Below are 22,106 nucleotides of genomic sequence, written 5' to 3' on the forward strand. Positions count from 1 at the left end.
ATACAAAATCTCCCTAAAAAGAAAAGCCCAGGATCAGATGGCTTTACGTCGGAATTCTACCAAACCTTTAAAGAAGAACTAGTACCTATATTCCTAAACCCCTTCCAAAATACAGAAAAAGAAGGAATACTACCCAACACATTCTACGAAGCAAACATCACCTTGATCCCTAAACCAGGGAAAGACCCAACAAGAAAAGAAAATTGTAGACCATTATCACTAATGAATATTGATGCTAAAATACTCAATACGATCCTAACAAACAGAATCCAAGAACACATCAAAAAAATTATACACCATGACCAAGTGGGATTTATCCCAGGCTCTCAAGGCTGGTTCAATATACATAAATCTATAAATGTAATTCAGCACATAAACAAACTAAAAAATAAAGACCATATAATTCTCTCAATTGATGCAGAAAAAGCTTTTGATAATATCCAGCATCACTTCATGATCAGAACACTTAAGAAAATTGATATAGAAAAAAAAAATTGGTATTGAAGGGACATTTCTTAAACTAATAGAGACCATCTACAGCAAACCCACAAGCCAATATCGTATTGAATGGAGTTGAATTGAAATCATTTCCACTTAGATCAGGAACCAGGCAAGGTTGCCCATTATCTCCATTGCTCTTTAACATTGTAATGGAAGTTTTAGCCATTGTAATTAGGGAAGAAAAGGCGATCAAGGGTATCCACATAGGGTCAGAAGAGATCAAACTTTCACTCTTCGCAGATGACATGATCATATATCTGGAAAACACTAGGGATTCTACTATAAAACTTTTAGAAGTGATCAAGGAATACAGCAATGTCTCAGGCTACAAAATCAACACCCATAAATCTGTAGCCTTTATATATATAAACAACAGCCAAGCCAAAAAAATAGTCAAGGACTCTATTCCTTTCACAGTAGTGCCAAAGAAGATGAAATATTTGGGAGTTTACCTAACAAAGGACGTGAAAGATCTCTATAAAGAGAATTATGAAACTTTAAGAAAAGAAATAGCTGAAGATGTTAATAAATGGAAAAACATACCATGCTCATGGCTGGGAAGAATCAACATCGTTAAAATGTCTGTACTACCCAAAGCGATATATAACGTTAATGTAATTCCTATCAAAGCTCCATTGTCATATTTTAAAGATCTTGCAAAAATAATACTGGGATCAGAAAAAACCTCGAATAGCCAAAACATTACTCAGAAATAAAAAACACAGCAGGAGGAACCACGCTACCAGACCTGAGACTGTACTATAAATCGATAGTGATGAAAACAGCATGGTATTGGCACAAAAACAGAGACGTAGATGTCTGGAACAGAACAGAGAACCAAGAGATGAATCCAGCTACTTACTATTATTTGATCTTTGAAAAGCCAATTAAAAACATTCAGTGGGGAAAAGATTCCCTATTTAACAAATGGTGCTGGGTGAACTGGCTGGTGATCTGTAAAAGACTAAAACTGGACCCACACCTCTCACCATTAACTAAGATAGACTCTCACTGGATAAAAGATTTAAACTTAAGATATGAAACTATAAAAATACTTCAAGAAAGTGCAGGGAAAACTCTTGAAAGAATCGGCCTGGGTGAATATTTTATGAGGAGGACTCCCCAGGCAATTGAAGCAGTATCAAAAATACATTACTGGGCCCTGATCAAACTAAAAAGCTTCTGCACAGCCAAGAACATAGTAAGTAAAACAAGCAGACAGCCCTCAGAATGGGAGAAAATATTTGCAGGTTATATCTCCGATAAAGGTCTAATAACTAGAATCCACAGAGAACTCAAACGTATTAGCAAGAAAAGAACACGTGATCCCATCTCAGGGTGGGCAAGGGACTTGAAGAGAAACTTCTCTAAAGAAGATAGACGCATGATCATAAACACATGAAAAAAAGCTCATCATCCTTAATCATCAGAGAAATGCAAATCAAAACTACTTTGAGATATCACCTAACCCCAGTAAGAGTAGCCCACATAACAAAATCCCAAAACCAGAGATGTTGGCGTGGATGTGGAGAAAAGGGCACACTTCTACACTGCTGGTGGGAATGCACACTAATACGTTCCTTCTGGAAGGAGGTTTGGAGAATACTTAGAGACCTAAAAATAGACCTGCCATTCGATCCTATAATTCCTTTACTACGTATATACCCAGAACAACAAAAATCACAATATAACAAAGACATCTGTACCAGAATGTTTATTGCAGCCCAATTCATAATTGCTAAGTCATGGAAGAAGCCCAAGTGCCCATCAACCCACGAATGGACTAGCAAACTGTGGTACATGTATACCATGGAATATTATGCAGCCTTCAAGAAAGATGGAGACCTTACCTCTTTCATGTTTACATGGATGGAGCTCGAACATACTCTTCTTAGCAAAGTATCTCAAGAATGGAAGAAAAAGTATCCAATGTACTCAGCCCTACTATGAAGCTAATTTATACCTTTCATATGAAGGCTGTATCCCAACTATAGCACAAGAATATGGGGAAAGGGCCAATGGAGGGGAAGGGAGGGGGGAGGTTAGGGTGGAGGGAAGGCTGTATATGAAACCAGCACATTGTACCCCTTGATTGCACAAATGTACACAGCTATGATTTAACAAAAAAAAAAAAAAGGTTTTAGACAGATAAAGTATATACCATCAATCATTTGCCACCTTCTATACCAAAAAAAAAAAAAAAAACAAACCCACAAATACATGGAAGTTAAACAACACTAAACTCTTATTAAACAACCACCGGGTCAAAGAAGAAATCACCAGGGAAATAGGAAACTGTATGTATCCCAAGACAGATGAAAATTAAAACACAACACACCAAAATCTTTGGGATGCAATGACAACAGTGCTAATAGGGACGTCATAGCTACAGACACTTACATTGAAACAGAGGACGTCACAAATACATATTAGCAGTTTCATACAGCTGACCCTAGTAAGATTAAGTTCGTGATTAAATTAGATCTTGAGTTTTCTTTTTTTTCTTTCCCTCTTAACTATCTAAACCTTTTATACCTCAATAGGTTTTCCAGTGGCAGAAAGAAGAAATAAAGAATAAAGTATATTGAATAATGAGCCTGGAGAGTGACAAAGAAGCAAGAGCAGCAGCCAGAAGTATTGAGTTTGCCTCTGCTGGCGTCTCCAGCCACGTCTCCTACCAAGATGTCACACAACCTCCCAGTTTGCACCTATAGCCTCAATTGTCCCCAGGTCAGTGTAAGTTTCCAGTCCAGCCAGACTGAAACCCCGCAGGACAAAACCCCTTAAAGATTAAATCCTCCAGACGTAACTCTTCATAGACTAGGCCCTCATAGACCAAGCCCCTCGCAGACTGGACTCTTCCTCCCACCCTGGCTCCTTCATGCTTCTCTTTGGACCAGCCCTTCTGCCTGGGCTCAAGGAAGTACATCCATCTGGCCAAAGCTTCAACCTCCCCCATGTAAAGGTATCTCCTCTGCACTGTCCTTAGAGAAAGCAATTGCTGTGGATTATAATCTCACCTCTACAAAGAGAGGTACTGAAGAGCATCAACATCAGCTTCTCTCCCACCCCCCAAACATGGAAGAAAAGGCCCACTAGCCTTTCACTTAGTATCTGCTATGAACAAAGTAAGATTGTGGTAATTGGTATTTGTAAATATATTAAGGTGTCACTTTCAGAAACCACTTTTTCCTTCATTATTAAGCTTGAATACTTACAGAAGGTTTTCTTTCAGGACTAATAATTTATGTTCTAATTAAAATTGTTTCTGGGAACACAGTGTATGATTTATGAATACAATATCCACATGACGGCTAACCCGCACAGAGAACTGTTCAGACAGCTTTGTGCACAAGCCAACAGAGAAGATAAACCATATTTTCTCTTGGAAGCTGCATATATTTTCGTGTCTCAGGCTGCTCAGGAACCAAATTAATATTCTTTAAAGAATATGTGTTTAATTCTTAGTTTTTCAAGCTCAAGAGAGAACTAGTTGTAAATATCTTAATGCTACCACGGAATGAAAAAAAAATAGTAATATTTGTATCTCGTATGGAATAAGCACAATGCAACAAATAATAAACACTGATCAAACGCACTCATCCATTCACTCATTAATTTAAAAATTATGTATGAGACATGGTAATTGCTGTGAAAGGAATGAGACTGTTTTAGTGCATTGCTCTGATACTACTGAGCAAATTTTTACTCCTCATCAACCACTACAAAAACAGGGTATTTTCTAGTTAGCTCTGCCTTTAAAATACTGAATCATAACTAACTGACTTTTCTAGGTAAACCGAAATACTCACATGACTGGTATCCACAAGATTCTTTTTTCTAGAAAATGTTATCAATGTCAGGACCATACACTGGGTTGCTAGCTGACTTGATCCCACTTCTGCCCAGTTTCTTCATGTAAAATTTGGATAATAATAGCTCCTGACTTTGTTGTAAAGATCACATGAGTTAATAAGTATGTGTTAACCATCATTCTTTTTCCTTTTTCAGGTGATCATACTAATTAAATACATATCTAGTAAATGCCCACATAAGGTACCAGCACTGTTCTAGCAGATGACAGGGCATAGAGAACTTATCTGACGGTGACAAGTGCTGTGGAGAGAAATGAAGTTGGGGTAAAAGGACAGGGAATGAATTTGAGTGGGGGTGGTGAGAGACTTGCTATTTTATACAAGGGAACTGGGGGGATTATCTCAATGAAAAGTTGACAACTGGAAGAAATTCTAGTCTTTCCTTTATTCCATGATAGCATGAAGATAAAGCATACCAGCCAGAGAGGACAGCAGGAACAAAGGCCCTAGCATGGTGCAGGCTGGACAGGAAACAGCGAGGGAGCTGGCCTGGCTGTAGCTGGAGCTGGCCCAGTGAGAGACAGAGACAGGGCAGGACGTCAGAGGGGTCAGGGGGCCAGGACACACAGAGCTCTGGAAGCCACTATAAGGACTTTGTCATTGATCCCAAGATGGAAATCCAATATGAGTTTTTAAACAAAAGTATGCAAGGTCTGGCTGACACACCAAGGAAATCAGTGCAGGTGGGCATGGATGGGGAAGAGAGGTAAGTTCTATACACGGTGTTGTTTGGACCAGGTGGTGGCTGCACAGATGATGAGAAGTGATCGGATGTGATACACACTTTGAAGTGGGGACCACAGGGTGGGTGAGCTTGCTGGCTGTGAGAGAAGAGGACAGTGAGGCAAGGATGACTCCAGGGCTTTGGCCTGAGCACTGGAAGAATGGATTACCATTTGCTGAGATGAGACAGACAGCAGGAGAAGCGGATTTCGTGGGAAATTCCAGAGTTTTGGGATCTAACCAGTGAACGATGCTCATCACACAGCCAAGCCCAACCGCAGAGCAGGCAGGTAGATGTACAAGCCGGGAGTCCTGGAGAGCTGTCCGGGCTGTGGACACAGATTGCAGCGTTCCCCACGCATGGTAATTTTAGTCTTATTGAAGATACGACATATTTCAATAGGGATAACATCTATTTCTTCTTCAAAGATGTATCCTTTGAATTGTATCAGCTTCAAGTTTATTTTACTTGCTACGCTTTTACAGATGTGAAAGAGAGGAGCTGAAGGACTGTCCTTTATCACTCCACAGGCAAAGTCAGATGAGAAATGAACGCTAAACAAAGCAACTTTTCACCTGTAGCTTACCTCCATGTCATACTGACCTTCTACTGTCTGAAGAAGAAGGTCCCAAGAAAGAGCATTCTGAAAAAATTGATTTGTCCAAAACTCAGATACAATTTAAATACAGGCCTCTGTAAACAACCAGGTCTCTCCTGTGTCAGAAGCACATGAACAAACCCACTATAGAGCTCAGGACAGACAGCGATTTAAAAAGTAACAAAACCAAGGAGCTGAGCATCCCCTGTTATATCCAAGTGCCCAAGGTAATGTTTCTCTCCCCAGCACAAATAGTATAAAATACAGTCCTCTAAAACGTCGTGTTTTAGAGAACAAGGACTTTTTAAACTCTCCAAACAGAAACACAAATCCACTTCCCACTTTCTTACTGACCCAGACAGAACAGGCACAGGGTCTCAGGAAGAAATACCACCGAGCCTTGTCAAACAAACAAACAGAAAAATACAACAGCAAAATACAGCGTGGCCCACAAAATCCTCAAAACGAACCGAAAACTTTCCTAGTATTGTTATATTCTGATACATCAAAGGTTTTCTGTCACTGCTTTTTTTCTTTCCTTTCGTTCTTTTTTTGCCATTGCTTTTTAAAAACATCACTAATTTAGATGACAAATAGAAGCAAGGAAGAGTAAGAGGCTCATTTGAATATTTCAACATATCTGACAAAATATTTTAAAGACATAGAATTATGACATTAAAATGCACATAATATAAAAGATTTTACCAAATAGAATTCCGTTAGGGACCAACTAGAATTAATCTAAATTGCAGATGATATGACTGTTTTATATAGAAAATGCTAGGAAATCCACAAAACAACTGCTGGAGCTAATGAGGGGACTTAGCAAGGACATAGTTTAATGCACAAGAATGAACATACTGTCTGAGTCTGTTTAGATGATATTTTAGAAAATGTAAAACAATCTCCAGTAAGTGAAGGTAGACAGGTGGCTGACTGGGATCATGAGTGAAGGAGAGAGCTCTTCAAAGGGGCACAAGGACTCCTTGGGGTCACGGAAACCTCTTGTATCCTGATTTCTGGGTATGATTCCTTCACATTCATCACTGAATTATCCAGTTTAAATGGATACAGTACATCATGCATCAATTATACCTCAACAAAGTTGTCTTCAAAAAAAAAAGGGTGGTGCCTGTGGCTCAGAGGGGTAGAGCGCAGGTCCCATATGCCAGAGGTGGTGGGTTCAAACCCAGCCCCAGCCAAAAACTGTGCAAAAAAACAAACAAACAAACAAAAAGGGTAGGCTTGGAGCCTCTGGCTCAAGCAGCTAAGGCGCCAGCCACATACACCTGAGCTGGCAGGTTGGAATCCAGCCCAGGCCTGCCAAACAACAATGACGCTGCAACCACAAAAAGCTGGGCGTTGTGGCGGGCGCCTGTAGTCCCAGCTACTTGGGAGGGGGAGACAAGAGAATCGCTTGAGCCCAGAAGTTGGAGGTTGCTGTGAGCTGTGATGCACTCTACCTAGGGTGACAGCTTGAGGCTCTGTCTCGAAAAAAAAAAAAAATAATAAAATAAAATAAAAATGTAATGAGAACCAATGAACCAAGAATACAATTTAACATTTTTATTTAAGTAACTATATCTAATTTTTGTATAAATAGAGCTTCTAAACTGCTTAATACTACACATACACAGGTTTTTCCTTAGCTACCTTGAACATTCATTGCCTCTCAACTGGATTTTGTGATTCATTTGTTTAACAAACCTCATATCATGCCCCTAAAGGTTAACTCCACTCAATTCCTCTCTAAATTAATACAAATCTCAAAGAATGTGGTCCATATTAATGAAGTTTTCTCTCACTGAAAAGACGGAGGAAGTCCTTGATGGAAAAGCTCAGGGTGGGGTGGGGACAGCTATGCCAACCATATGACTTCCAAGCTTTGTTCTAAGGCTGGTTCTGTTCCAGACACTTTCATGCTCTCATGCCGACTCATTTTTACACAAACCTTTTCTGGTAAGGATACAATTGAGTTGCTTAGAAAGGCAAATTTTACATCTACTTGAACTTTATCTCCTAAAACTGAAGACCATCTGTAGAAGGCAGCAGGCACCGAACACTTACTGTTTGTGACAGCCTGTTTCCCAAACACTCGTCTTATTCACTACCCACCACAGTCCTCTAATGTAAACATTAGTATCATCCCCTATTTTTTTCCACAATGGAAACTAATACCCAAGAGGCTCAGCAATTTGCCCAAATTCACCCAGCTAGAAGAGGCATAGAAGAGTTTTAAATATTTGGGGTACTTTCACGGATACTCAGTTATAGTGCCATAAACTCAAACCTTAAGCAAGTAGAAATGTACTCTCAGTATAACTGAGTATTCGTGAAAGTACCCCAAATATTTAAAAAGTATTCAAAGCATTAGTACTTCCTGCATTACTAATGAGAAAGCACACATTTAAATAGGTGGCTAACATTTTGTGGGGATTTTGCTTGTTACCACAATATCATATTCTTTTTGTTAAGCAACAATATTTGATGAGAAATTATTCACCTGCATTTTTAAAGAGTAGACATTTTATAAAACAAAGTCACGTGAGCTTCCAGGGAATGTCCTGAAATTTGGCGTTCTCTAAGAAACATCAGAAATGTGGCAAATTGTAAAACAAATAGCAGAGTAAGGAACTAAAAAAGACAGTACTTCAATGTACAAAGTTATGATTTAATTTAAAAAATAATAATAATAAAAAAGACAGTACTTAGGTAACTGGAGAGTTAACGTATAGAACCCAGCAGTGAAAATACTCCCTCAACTCCGAGTTAGTCTCATGGCTGATTGCAGCACAGAAATCTCTAAACTGCTTGTCACCACCTGGAACTGCCATTTAACAGAGAAAAATCATACAGATGCTTTCAGTGAGGACACTGTTGAAATAATGATACAAAAATCTAATATGTTACTAAAATATTTTAAAGATAATAGAAAATTAAATGCGTGTGTTGATGAACATTTGTTTGTTTGCATTCTGACATGAGCCGAGGTTAATGTGCTGTTTAGACATTCATAAAGAAGAGAAGACGACCTGGAAAACAGTTAGCTGAACCCTTGATTCTTCTATATCCCCTTGGCAATTCAAAGCCTGAAAATCATTAATAAATCATGAAATTAAGTTATACATCTTTATCTTCAACAAAAATGCTCTTCAGCCTATTAGCTTCATAACAGGGCGTTCCAGAACTTATTTATCTAGGAAATGGGCAAAGCAGAACACTGGTACAGTTTCTATTAGCTAATTCTAATAAATGTAGTCCCAGCATACTCCTAGGAATTATACCACTTGGAGCAAAGCATTTATGTGAGTAGAGAAGCAAATTTCATTTTAAATTTAAAAAATATATTCATGTTCAAGTACAGCCTCTGCCGGAGTATCTGGCTTTCTTATTTCTTCCCTCTTTTGGTTATCTCCAGGGTTAACAGAATTCAGAAACAACTTAATGAGGGGTGATAGTGTCATGGTGTGACTCTAATTGTGCTTTTCTTATGTCTGCCATGAATTCCCCATTTTGATCACATGTACAGGTACCTGCCAGAGGAAGATATCAGGGAGGAGCTGGAGCTCCCAGCCACCATCTGCTTCCTCCCCCGGCATCCCTAGAAAGGCAGACAAGGGTGGGAGTTTCTCCTAGAGGCAGGACAAAGTGTACTGCACAGCGGGCCCACTGAAGCCTCTTCAGGCAGCAACATTTGGACCTGGCATGTCAGAAAGCAACACAGTCGCCTTGTAACAGGAGTGCCAGATGCACTGCCAGGGCTCTAGTTTTCAACCGAGCCCAAAGGTCGCTGATTAACAAGGCCTGTAGGTGCCTGAGTGCAGCCACAGTGCTGAGATAGATTCAGGCTTCTCCAGTGCGCCGCAGCTCTGAACACTCCGCCCCCCCCCCCACTCATTTACTTTCCTGCCTGGTCCCTTTAGGCACTGAGATTTGCACCCTGATCCACATTTATCAGGTAAGTGGGGTACTTACAGCTGCATGACCAAGTACAAGTGATTTGGGCTTTCGTAGATGTCTTCCAGGGCAACAATATTTTCATGCTTAATCCTAAAAGAAAAAGAAAAAGCAAACACCATCGTAAGGATAATTAGACATACAAACCTTTAAAAACAGAAGTCTCTATAGCAAAAAGTAACAAGACAGAATCCAAGTTTCTTAGCAAAACATTTAAGACTCTTCATAATCTTGTCCCTAAACTTTTTCCAGACCCATTTCCATATTCTCTCTTGTCAACATCCCATTATCTTGCAAAGCTCAGCTCAAATGGTTGAGCCCCTGGGTGGGATTTAAATGTCCCCCCTCTTATGTTGTCTCGATGGCCATCACCAATTGGCCTGAACAACTAAGGGTGTACACATCCATCTCCCGTAACAGAATGTATGTTCCAGGGAACAGCTGCACGGTTATGCTTATGACCCCCTCACCGGGGTTCATGTCCCTACCACCACCAAACGTCAAATGAGTTTCCCCAGCAAACCAGATCAGTGCTACTCAAAATACGATTCTCAACCAGGCAGCACCAGCACCACCAGGAAGAGTGGTAGAAATGCAAATTCTCAGGCGCCGCCTCTGTCACACAGTATCACAAGCTCCAAGGATGTAGCACAGGCATCTGGATTTTAACAAGATTCTCAGATGATCTGCAGGCATGAAGTACAACTTGAGAAATACTGTTTTAGACCAGTGCTTCTCAAACTTCATGCAAACCAATCACCTGGGGATCTGGTTACACGGCAGGGTCCAATTCAGTTCTGGGGTGGGGTCTGAGTCTGCGTTCCAACCAGCTCCCCCTCCCCAGATGCTGATGCTGCTGGTCCAAGGACCACACCTTGAGTAGCAAGGTCCTAAGTAAAGAACCAAGGAAGAAGAGAACAGCCAAATTCTAGACCCCAGAATTATCCATTAGGAGCAGTTTCTGCTCAGAATGGAAGGCTTGCTATGGTTTAAAGCATTTAAAAAGAAGAATCATTTCATTATTCAATGAGTTAATTACCTCTTACCATTTAAAAACAAGCAAATAGGCTAGCTCAGGCCTACCTATAATCCTAGCTCTCTGAGAGGCCAAAGTGCGTGGATTACTCGAGCACAGGAGTTTGAGCAACACCCTATCTCCATTAAAAACAGAAAAACTAGCTGAATGTTAGAGCCTATATCCCAGCTACTTGGGAGGCTGAGGCAAGAGGATTGCTCAAGCCCAACAGTTTGAGGTTGCCGTGAGCTATGATGACGCCACAGCAGTCTACCCAGGACAACAGAGTGAGACTCCATCTCAAAAAAATAAATAAAATAAAAACAAGCAAACAACGTCCATATTCTTGAACACCTTGAAAGGAGGGATTACATTATTCATTTTGCTCCCTGCCCAAACCTCTGCACCCCGTGCCTTGCATAGATCTGCTTGGCAAATATTTTCCAAGTGAATGAATGATTCTTTAAGATTGTTGCTACTAAACAGCAGAAACATTATTTAGTTAGGGAAAAGGGAGGCAATTTTCCTAAGAGTGTGATGTCTTCCCCACAAATGAAGGTTATAAGGTAGAGCAAACAATAATAAAAACTTCCCTTTTTGTCGAAAGAAGAGGACAGGGTAATGGACTAAGTGGCAGCTCTTTTCTTTGGTTCCCAAAAGCTCTTATTAGTAGTGTGGCTTAAACAACCAATTATAGTAAATTCACATTTTACCTAATTCAAATGCATCGGGCCTAACCATTTACTTGGCAGCAGTGGTTACTGCACAATTTGAGCAAAATAATATAAGCAATGTATTATTATATGGGCCAAATACATTATACCACCAAGAAAAGGCAGAGAGCTTAATTTGGGACTTTCAAGAGCCCAGAGCAGTGATTTTCACCCGGTATACCGTGGCTAAGAGGATCTTAGGTGTGCTCAGAAAATGTTTAAAGATCATTAATTCAATTGTATTCAAAAGAAGTTCAAAGCACAGTAAGTATATTCTTTTTCTTTTTTAACTCTTTTTTATGGATCAACATAATTTAAGTTGATCTTAAATTATGCCACGAAGCTTAACTATAGGTTCAGTGTGTCGTTAAGATTAAAAAAAAACCAAAAAAACAAAAAACTGGAAAACACTGTCTTAGACCTTTGTGGCATTATTGGATATGTCTGAAAGAACTTGACCACCAAAAGCATATATCATGTAAATTTTCACATTTTAGAAATTAAAAAATTAATTGTCATTGGAATCGGTGAATACCAATATTTTCTTTTAGTTAAGTTAATTTGGGAATTAGTTAAGAGCCTAGATTTATGGGGAAGTGAGAGGAATAGGATTATGGCAGATAAAATGCAGAACACACACTTACGTTTGAATTGTAGATCAACAATGGATGCTGTGTGGTGTATGTAGACCCCAATACTGCACGGCTGCTTACCTGAAACTCAAATGTAACTGAGCACCCTGTAATTTCACGTGCTAAATCTGATCACCTTGGTTACATGAATCACTCAATCAGCCTTTACACTGGGCCTAGGCTTTGGCACCTACAGTTCTATCTCCCCCTGGAGCTTGACCTAAGAAGGCTGTCTGAGCCCTAAAGTTTAGTCGTTTTTATACAGATTCAATGATACACAAAAAATCAACTGTTGCCTAGCCAAAAATGTCACGCTCTAATAACTTAAGACTGCAAGGCTCTCCTTGGATGTGTGGGATTGAGAAGTTAAAGTCTACTTAACCTGCCATGTCTTATGTGAATGGTAACTAGAAATTTAGTTTAATCCATGGGAGAATTCCAGAGAGGTACTGCAGATGGCGGGAACTATCCAAACAGCAGGGGGAAAGTGGCCGGAGAGATACTTTCACTAACTATCCCTCTTAACATATCAGCAAATGAAGCCATTGTCATTTACTGAGTTTCTGATGTGTGTCTGGCAGAAGATAGGAAAAAAATACAAAGTTTTGCCCTCAAAAAGCTTATCATCTAGACAGAGAAATTAGAGAAAAATTATATGGTAAATTCTGTAGATTTTCCTTTAAGGTCAGAGAAAGCAGGGCCTCAAGAACGAATGGGTCAGAACTATGGGGAAGGCCTCAAATGATGAGGGTTGGCCTGAAATGGGTAATGTTTGAATAAGCATACTTGAGAAATTTTAAATAAATTCTAAAACAGCCTCTTAATGCCTCTTAAGAAAAGTGGTTTAATTAACTTACAGTTGTTCGAACAAGGCAAAAGAAAATATTCTGGCCTCCCACATTTGTTCTCAGGTATTTTAATCCATCCCTAGACTCCTTATCATATGCATAAACTGAACTCGGAAGTTTTAACATTATTTTATTACATAGGTTATTTTCATAAAATGTTATCATGTAAATATCCACACATGTAGGGCTAGGATACAATCACTAGCTGAGAATCTATTCATTCCATACAAATGCTTCCCACATGCTGGATCCCCTATTTTCATTACTCATTTAACAAATATTTTCTGGGTATGTTATGTTCCAGGCATAGTTATTGGTACCATGAATTCAGGGAAGGACAAGACATGGAGGGACTCTCAGGCTTCCCAGAGGTCTTACAGGCTATAGCTAGAACACTTCTCAGGCAGTCTGTCTTACATCTACCAGAAAATCAAACTCCTAGAAATCAGCAGCGACTCCTGAGAGCAACAGAGAACTAGCATATACGCCCTTCTTACCCGTCCTGCAGATATTTGAGGAATATAATGCCACTGCTTAGTCTTCTCTTCTTGTGGACCAATCTCCCTACAATATGGTTTACATTTTTCTTATCACTCTATTGTGACTCTTGTTTGTCCAACCAGGCGTCCTCAAACTTTTTAAACAGGGGGCCAATTCATTGTCCCTCAGATGGTCGGAGGGCTGGATGATAGTTAAAAACAAAAAACTAAAAAACTATGAACAAATTCCTATGCACACTGCACATATCTTATTTTGAAGTAAAAAACAAAACAGGAACAAATACAATTCACGCCACTTCATGTGGCCCGCGGGCCGAAGTTTGAGGACACCTGGTCCAGACCATGGGATGCAGGATTCGAAATGACTCCAGTGTAAAATACAGAATCAAGAATAGGGTGTTGCTGAGCACAGTGGCTGTAATCCTATCATTTTGAGAGGCCAAAGAGGGAGGATTACTTGAGCCTTGGAGTTAGAGGCCAACCTGGGCAACACAGTGAGACCATGACTCTACCAAACAAATAAGAAAAATCGGCCAGGTGTGGGGGTGCACATCTATAGTCCCAGCTACTGTGGAGGCTGAAACAGGAGGATTGCTTGAGCCCACGAATTTGAGGCTGCAGTGAACTATGACTGCAGCACTGCACTCCAGCCTGGGAGATGAAGTCAGACGTTGTCTTAAAAGAAAAAAAAGAGTATTAGGTGGTGCTCATAGCTCAGGGAGTAGGGCACCGGCCACATACACCAAGTGTGGCGGGTTCAAGCCTGCCCCACACCTGCTAGACAATGACAACCGCAACCAAAAAATAGCTGGGCGTTGGGGCGGGCACCTGTAGTCCCAGCTACTTGGGAGGCTGAGGCAAGAGAATCGCCTGAGCCCAAGAGTTTTAGGTTGCTGTGAGCTATGATGCCACAGCACTCTACCCAGGGAGACATGGTGAGACTCTGTCTCAGAAAAAAAAAAAAAAAGAGTATTAAATAATAAGAACTACTAACCACGCTGAGCCGGATATTATACTTCTACAAAGGAAGCCTAACATTGGGTTCTCTTTGTTTCTTTTTTTTTTTCCTCTTTGTTTCTTTTTAATAGCTGCAAAAACACTGGCATATAAAGACTGGGCGGCGCCTGTGGTTCAGTGAGTAGGGCGCCGGCCCCATATGCCGAGGGTGGCGGGTTCAAACCCAGCCCTGGCCAAACTGCAACAACAAAAAAAAATAGCCGGGCGTTGTGGCGGGCGCCTGTAGTCCCAGCTACTCGGGAGGCTGAGGCAGGAGAATCGCGTAAGCCCAAGAGTTAGAGGTTGCTGTGAGCCGTGTGACGCCACGGCACTCTACCCGAGGGCAGTACAGTGAGACTCTGTCTCTACAAAAACAAAAACCAAAAAAAAAAAAAGTGTAAGCTGCATGTAGGTTGGGACTTTTGATTGTTTTGTTCACTATCTCCCTAATGCCAAGCAAAGCGCATGGCAGGTAGTACATTTGATACATATTTATGTAACGAATAACAAGTTTAGATTCAAATAAAAACTAGATAGCTCTACCAAACACAATCTCCTTTCTTACGATGGCTTGATCTTTTGAACTTAACCTTTCATTTTGTTAAATTCAATCTTTTTGGATTCCACATAGTGCTTCAGAGGATCAGTAATATTCTGAATCTCAATTTGCTCATCTATTATATTTATTATCCCTCCGAACTTTGGGCCATCTGCATATTTGGTACACATCCATCCTACATGTCTTCATCCAAATTCCTAACTAGAATTTAAGATAGGGAGGTCATATGTCAGAGCTCCATGGTATTCCACCAGAGACCCCCATCAGGATAACATTAATTGGCAGGCTGTAATGGCTGTCTAGTTGCAAACCCAGCAGTACTATTATCTAGCCCATATTTTACCACCATCTATAAGGAGACAATTAGATACTGTGCTGAAATGGAATTCCTCACCTCTCCACATCACATAATACTATTTAAAAGGGAAATGGGATGTTGGGAAGATTTGTTCTTAGTAAAACCATGTTAGCTCCTAGCAACCACTACAGTCTTTACTAAATGATCACAAACCATCTGCTTAATTTTCTGTTCCAGAATTTCTCTGTGCAGCAAAGTCAAGCTTTCTAGGCTACAGATCTCATAGTCTACCTTTTTTATGTTTGCAAAATTGGACAACATCCTATACATTGTTTTCTTAAACATTTCAACTGTGACTCTTTTGTGATAAATGCAATTTCCTCATTCCCTTGGGATGTAACAAATCTAAACCTAGTGGTGCGCTCATTTTGTAACTTCTCTTGAACATTACTTACATAGATGCAATATGTTTTTACTTTTGTAAAAACAATTACATACAATATGCCATTTATTGAGTGTTAACTATGTGTCAAGACTGTACTAAGTATTTTTAATTATTTCATCTAATATTAACAACAACCCTACAAAGTATTGTTTTCTATTTTTTTTTTTTTTTATTGTTTGGGATTCTTTGAGGGTACAAAGAATTAGATCACACTGATGGCATTTGTTAGATAAAGTCCCTCCAAAGTATTATTTTCTCCATTTTCCAAAGAGGGAGGAAAAAGGTGAGGAGACTAGGGTCCCGAGAGTTCAAGTATTCCACGGTCATCTAACTCAGAACTGCTATGACTAAGATCAATATGAGTCTATTCTGACTCCCAAGCTTATGTTAAAGCAACTACATGATAACTTCATTTTAACTAAGTTATAACGATAATATCCAAGTGTTTATATAAATTCAGAGTTATTTGTATAAAATTATAACACCTAAAGTCATGGTATTAATTTCATCAGTAAAAAACATAATATGTACTTCTAGTGGTACAGAGCTTTGTTGAACTATCATGAATCTAGGGGATGCTCTCAAGGTATTTGGTTATAAACACCCTAACAGATGAAATCCCAGTGGGTTAAACTGAATGAGAAAAAGAGATGTTCAGAAGCAGAAGGGAAAGTTAGGAGTCTAGAAATGTAATCAGAAAGGGCCTCTAATAAGATCAGCCTGTATCTGCTTTTATCACCAAAAGAAAGAAAAAAGGGGAATAGAGAAAAGAGGCAGAGATGTCAGTTACAGGCAAACGAGGACTGGCTTCCCTCAACTTGGATAGCCAAACCTCTGTAAGTTGACAGTCTTTCCAACGCATGGCCAAGATAATCTCCATACATAAGAAATGTTCACCCCCAAACAAAAAGCCCTTCCAAAATGTGCCGAATTCAAAGTAACGATAACGTCACTGGAAGAACCTTAAGTGATAAGAAGAACCTCAACTGAATTTGCATCACTTATCATCTACCAGACCCAAAGTAAACATTAGCTCATACAGAAGGCAAATGGCTGACATAGCAACCTACACCAAAGCTGCCATAATTCCTAATAATTGACCGAAGCAAACTGAGGAAAGTGGACCAGGCAGAGAGACAAAAATTGAATGAGAAAAGAGCACATGGGCAGTGATGCAAACTCCAGCCTAGATGGTAACAGACAGCCAAGCAAGAAAACCCCCAGAAAAAGCCAGGAAAACATTTTAAAATTCATGCAAAAAAAAAATAAAAGATTGGTACCAAATCACAGGCAGACGCCATTCCAAACCCCTGAAGCTAGAGGGACATTAGGACCCCAGGGACAGGCATGGCATTGATACATACCCTTCTGGGAATTGACAGCAACACCATCTCCCTGCCCAGCCCACTTTCTCACAGTTCAAAGATTCATAGATTTCTAACTCCAAGTCACATGAGGAAAGTTAAAACGAAAAACAAAAAAGTGAAGGCGAGAGGGAAGAAACTTGCATATTTCTTAATTTTTCTTATTCCATCACGGTTCGTTGATGGGGGTGGGGAGCTGCGGTAGCAATTATGAAGTACTCAGAGAAAGGAGCCAGCACAATCCCTCTCCTTGGTGCGGGCATTCTCTGGCCAGGAACACTTAGCTACGCAGGTGATAGAAACCACAGGCGGACAAGAAATGGGAGGAAATAAACCTCAAGGGCAGCTAAGAGACTGATTATCTGGGAAGGCAAGACAGGAATAGCAAAGGACCATGTCTCCCCTCAGGCTGTGAGGCGGAAGTCACATCCGAGAACTGTGACCAGCACCCGGTCCCCCTCTCACTAGACAAGGACCAGCTTCTCTTTAGGGTCAAGGAAGTCCCCGTTCCACCCTGCAGGCAAAGACCATACAGACCTAAGTCTTTTACCACTCACTACTCTTTTTCTAAATAGATTAGGAATTTTAAATTTTATACACACACACACACAACGAGGCTGTGGTTTCCTGGCCAAGGTAATTGCCTCTAAGATATTTGAAGAATATTCTGATGTCTTCACTAACACTCTTGTCTATCTAAGTAAATGCTTAATGCTTATTTTAAATTAAAAAAAAATTATTTCTTCCTTTTTGGGTCAGATTTTTAATTTTTTCCCTCATGTTATGAGCAGCATGGGGACCAATGCTGAGAATACTGGGATTTGCAATAGCACTGAAACACTAGCCAGATGGTACTGAAAACAATACCTTTCATTTTTATAACGTAACAGCCACATTTACAGATGTTACCTCATTTTGTTCTCACAACAACCCTATAAAGCAGGCAGTATTATTCCTATCTCGCAGCTGATCACTCCTAGTTTATAACCAGTTAATTATTTTCCCTAGCTCCCTCTGGTCTCTCTCTCTCTCTCCCCCTAACCCTTCTCCAGACTGTCTCCTGAGCCATCACTCCACAATACAAAATGTGTCAAACTCCTTAGCTTCAACTCCATCGCTGACTCCCTGCAGTACAGAATAAAGTTCAGGAGACTGGTGTGACTTATGAGTTGCTTGTTCCTTGGTCTTCACGTGTCAATCGCATCTTCCACCCGTGCCACACATGAGAACGTGACTGAACGCAGCAGCTTTCACACACCCGCTCTCGTCTTTAGCCACGGGGCTGTGCCCATCCTTCTTGGATCTTCTCACTAACCTAAGACACTGGTACATCACCTCTGCTGAGAACCCTTTGCTATTTCTTCCAGCCTTCAGTACTGATCCCCTTTCCTCGGGGCCACCCAAGTTTGTCTATCACCTTGCTGTACATACTGCACTGATTCCCAAGTATGTGTTTGTATGCACCTGTATGTATACATTTACATGATTTTATATGCAGAGAGAGAAGTCTACAGGGATGCAAATCAAACCATTAAGCAGGTGCCTCGGAGAGTGCTAGAGCAGCAGATACTCACTTTCTAGTTTTTCCTCCACTGGGGTTCTTCATCTGAACCACAGAACACAGAAAATGTTCAAGTGACTATTTTCTCACTTCTCCCCAGGAGAAATACCATCCTAGTTGTGTAGGAGAGAAGTTAACTCAGCATATACAATGAGTGTGTTGGGAATCGGGGATTTTGCTCCCTCTGGCTGAACCCAAGGAGAAAAAGATTGCTACACCATTGTCTTGCCCAAGTTTTACAGAGAGCTACTATTTAGAGAAATTTCTGACCGAGATCAGAAACACCTGGTTCACCCAAATATATCCGCAATGTTATACCTAAAGAAACGCCTATTATCAGTCAAACTGCACCAACGATTGAGATTAGGTTGGGTCTAAGCTCTAACACTTCTAACCGCAAGGATGTGGGCAAGTCATTGAATGTTCTCTGACTTGATTTCCTCATCTGTTAAATGAACATCAAAATATGTGGTTTCATTATCTATTCACACATATGTACACGAATTTATGTCAAATATATGTACACATACATACATATCACATCACTGTACAGACAGAGATGTTGTCCATTAAGAATTTAGGTCAATTCAAGAATGACCAGAATTCGGAATCCAAGGCTTCAAATTACCTTTCTCTTCTGCCAGTGGATAGAGCTATAATCAATGCATAATTAAGGAACAAAGAGACCTAAGTCAAGTAGCCCAGAACTGCAAGCTAGCTTTCTTCTCGTTTTTGATTTAAGGATTGAGTACAACATGTTGATGTTGTCTCATTGTGAAATGAGTTTTGATTCTGTAAAAACCAACCAACAATCAAAACCCCTGTGCACAGCTGACCATATTGAGTACTGCGAGTGTCCTTAGTTCAACACAGGGGGAGGCCACAGCCACGCTTACATGCAGGGGGGTGGTGCTAGAGCTTGTCATGGCACCACAGGAGGAGTATCAACGTGTGGTTCTGTCTCCCATTATGTGACCATATTTTTGTCACATCACCTTCTAGGATCTCAGTTTCCTTCTCTAGAAACCAACCAGCCAGACTGGAAACTGCCCTCTTCCCAAGGTCTTTTTCAACTCTAACAATCAATGAATCCAACCCTCAATGAGGCAAAGTGCATTTAGGTCTACATGAGTCCTACAAAGCTCAATTCCAAGCCCATCTCCAGTGTTCCCTAGAATAGACCTTGCTAGACAGAAGCTAAGCTTGCCAGTTAGACATGGAACAGAATTTCTTGAGCTATGAAGTCATTTACACAGAAAAGACCCACTTTTCCTTCTCCCCTAATCAGCTTCTGCAATCCCCTGGACAAACAGAGAATTGCCTGAGTGATCTGCTCATGTCTGGGAAGGCTCCAGAAGGTCCAGCTGAGGAAGGATAGTTTTCAATCCAAAGGAGAAATAAGTTCAATTCGATGTGAAAAAATCCAGAGTTTGGCATACAGCAAACACACCAAGAATATTTGTGGAAGAGTGAAAAAAATGAATGAGGGAATAAACAATAAATTTTGGCCTTCCAAATGTAAGCATTTAGGTGAACATAAGTGAAAGGGAATCAAAATAATGCACTGGAATTTGGGAAAGAGGTATCATTTCTTTTTTTCTTTCCTACTACTAAAGTCCTAAGCTTCCTCTGTGCTATACCCACATAGAGGGTTCTATATTTTCATTCAAAAGCTTTATACTTAAATGAAAAAAGATCAGAACATTTGACTGTATACTTCTATCCTTCCTCTGTTCCTATCATAACAAGCTACCAGTGAGAGTGTCTCAATATTGGCAGCATGCTGGAATTACCTAAGGAGTCTTAAAATACACCAACAGCTGGTCCATTCCTGGAGACTGTGATTTAATTGGCCTGGTATATGACCTATGGATAAAGGCCCTTTTTAAAAGCTTCCCAAGGGATTCAAATGTGCAGTAGTTTGAGAACCACTAGTAAGTTACTAAATTACTAAGAACCTTAGAGGATAAGAAAGAATTCAACTGTACATACTTGGGAGCTGGTAACTCCACTGCTTTTAGTGTCCATTTAAAATTTATCTTAGCTGAATACATTCACTTGTTAACAGGTCTGATTTTAAAGGTAAGATTCAAGGTGTCCTAAGGATAAAGGTTCAAGGTTAAATGTCCAACACATTACTCCTCTCAGGAAAATAAGAAAAGCGAACACATTTTGACTGATTCTAATATTGCTTAGTAGTATTAGTAATATTTCTTCTAATATTTCTTAGTACGGCTTTGAAGCACATTTAAGGGAATATTGTCATTTCTTTCTCTGGATTTTTTGGTAACTCTTTGTTGAAGGGTTAACGTATATTTTTCTGGCCATTTTAACGTGAAAATAGACTCCTGGAGTCTTGGAGAACACTACCTGCCTTGGAATAGAGATGAACTTCTGTAATTTGGATTTACCAGCTTCACGGATGTGACACACACATACCCAAAGGCACTGTTGAAGGGGAAATCTCAGGAAGCTTGTTTCAGGTTCACTGTGGATGTTACCTGAGCAGGTTTAGAAGCCATTCCTGTACGAAGACTGCTGATGGCATAGTAGCAGGTGCTGAGACCGCCTGAGCCACATCCTCCAGCTGCTTTACATACTTTCTGTCCCAGAAGGAAGACAGGAGCATCGCTGAGCCTTCCGGCTCTGAACACTTGCATTTACGTGAGCATAAGTGAAAGGGAACCAAACAGTGCACTAGGATCTCAGGAAAAGGCATCGCTTCTTTTTTCTTTCCTACCACTAATTTCCTGTGCTTTCTTTGCGCTGATACCCATATCTAGGGTTCTGTATTTCACTACTTCAAAGCGTGACTGTGCTAATCTGGTTTCACATCGACACAGAGACCCCAGGCCAACTAGCCAGGACAGAGGAGGACCCACGGTTGCCACCTTCTCTCCAAGTTGGTAATGAAGCATCTGGGACACAGGTGACTATGACCCTGGGCATCCCATTAAAACTGCTGGGATGTGGCAACATTTACTCGTAAGAGAAAAAAGAGGGATAAAAATAGGAAGAAGAAAAAGAGAAACAAGGAAGTATGTTTTGAACTGCTAATATCAGTTCACTTTCAGACTTAGGAGGATTGAGCTTACATTATAAAATGTTCCTCAATATTCTAAGAAAATGCCCAAATCCAGAGATGATGGTGTGGAATTCAGTGTTCTTTAAGTTTTGCACCTCAGTAATTAATGCTGTCACACAGTCGGCCCAGGTCAGACCCAGACAATCAGGCACATTCAAATGGAAGAAAACATCTTTTAAACACTTCCATGTTGGGAATCCATGTGTTTGTGGTTAGTTGTATGTAGTTAGTTGTTTTTAAATATAATATTTTATTTTATGATAATCTCTACCTGTGTGTATAATACAGGCTCTGGTTTAAATATTTGTTCCCTCCAAAACTCATGTTGAAATTTAATCCCTAATGTGGCAGTATTGAGAGTGGAGCCTTTGAGAGGTGATGGGGTCTGCCCTTATGTGTGGATGAATCCCTGCATGGATTAATGGGTTGAGTGAC

General features: G+C 40.2%; 1 protein-coding gene across 9 annotated transcripts in view; it reads right to left on the reverse strand.

Moving 5' to 3' along the window:
• The window catches only part of CAMK1D (calcium/calmodulin dependent protein kinase ID), a 392,843-nt gene that overhangs the window by 122,724 nt on the left and 248,013 nt on the right, over nt 1-22,106 (reverse strand). For all 9 annotated transcript variants that reach the window (XR_008376200.1, XR_008376199.1, XM_053572401.1 and 6 more), the window contains one exon: nt 9,674-9,748. Coding sequence is in view for 7 of the 9 variants with exons in the window: in XM_053572401.1 (XP_053428376.1) it covers nt 9,674-9,748 (75 nt within the window). In the remaining 2 variants the exon portion in view is untranslated. The remainder of the gene's footprint in view (nt 1-9,673; nt 9,749-22,106) is intronic.

This window comes from Nycticebus coucang, chromosome 20 (assembly GCF_027406575.1).
Source record: "Nycticebus coucang isolate mNycCou1 chromosome 20, mNycCou1.pri, whole genome shotgun sequence".
In the NCBI taxonomy this organism is placed as follows: domain Eukaryota; kingdom Metazoa; phylum Chordata; class Mammalia; order Primates; family Lorisidae; genus Nycticebus; species Nycticebus coucang.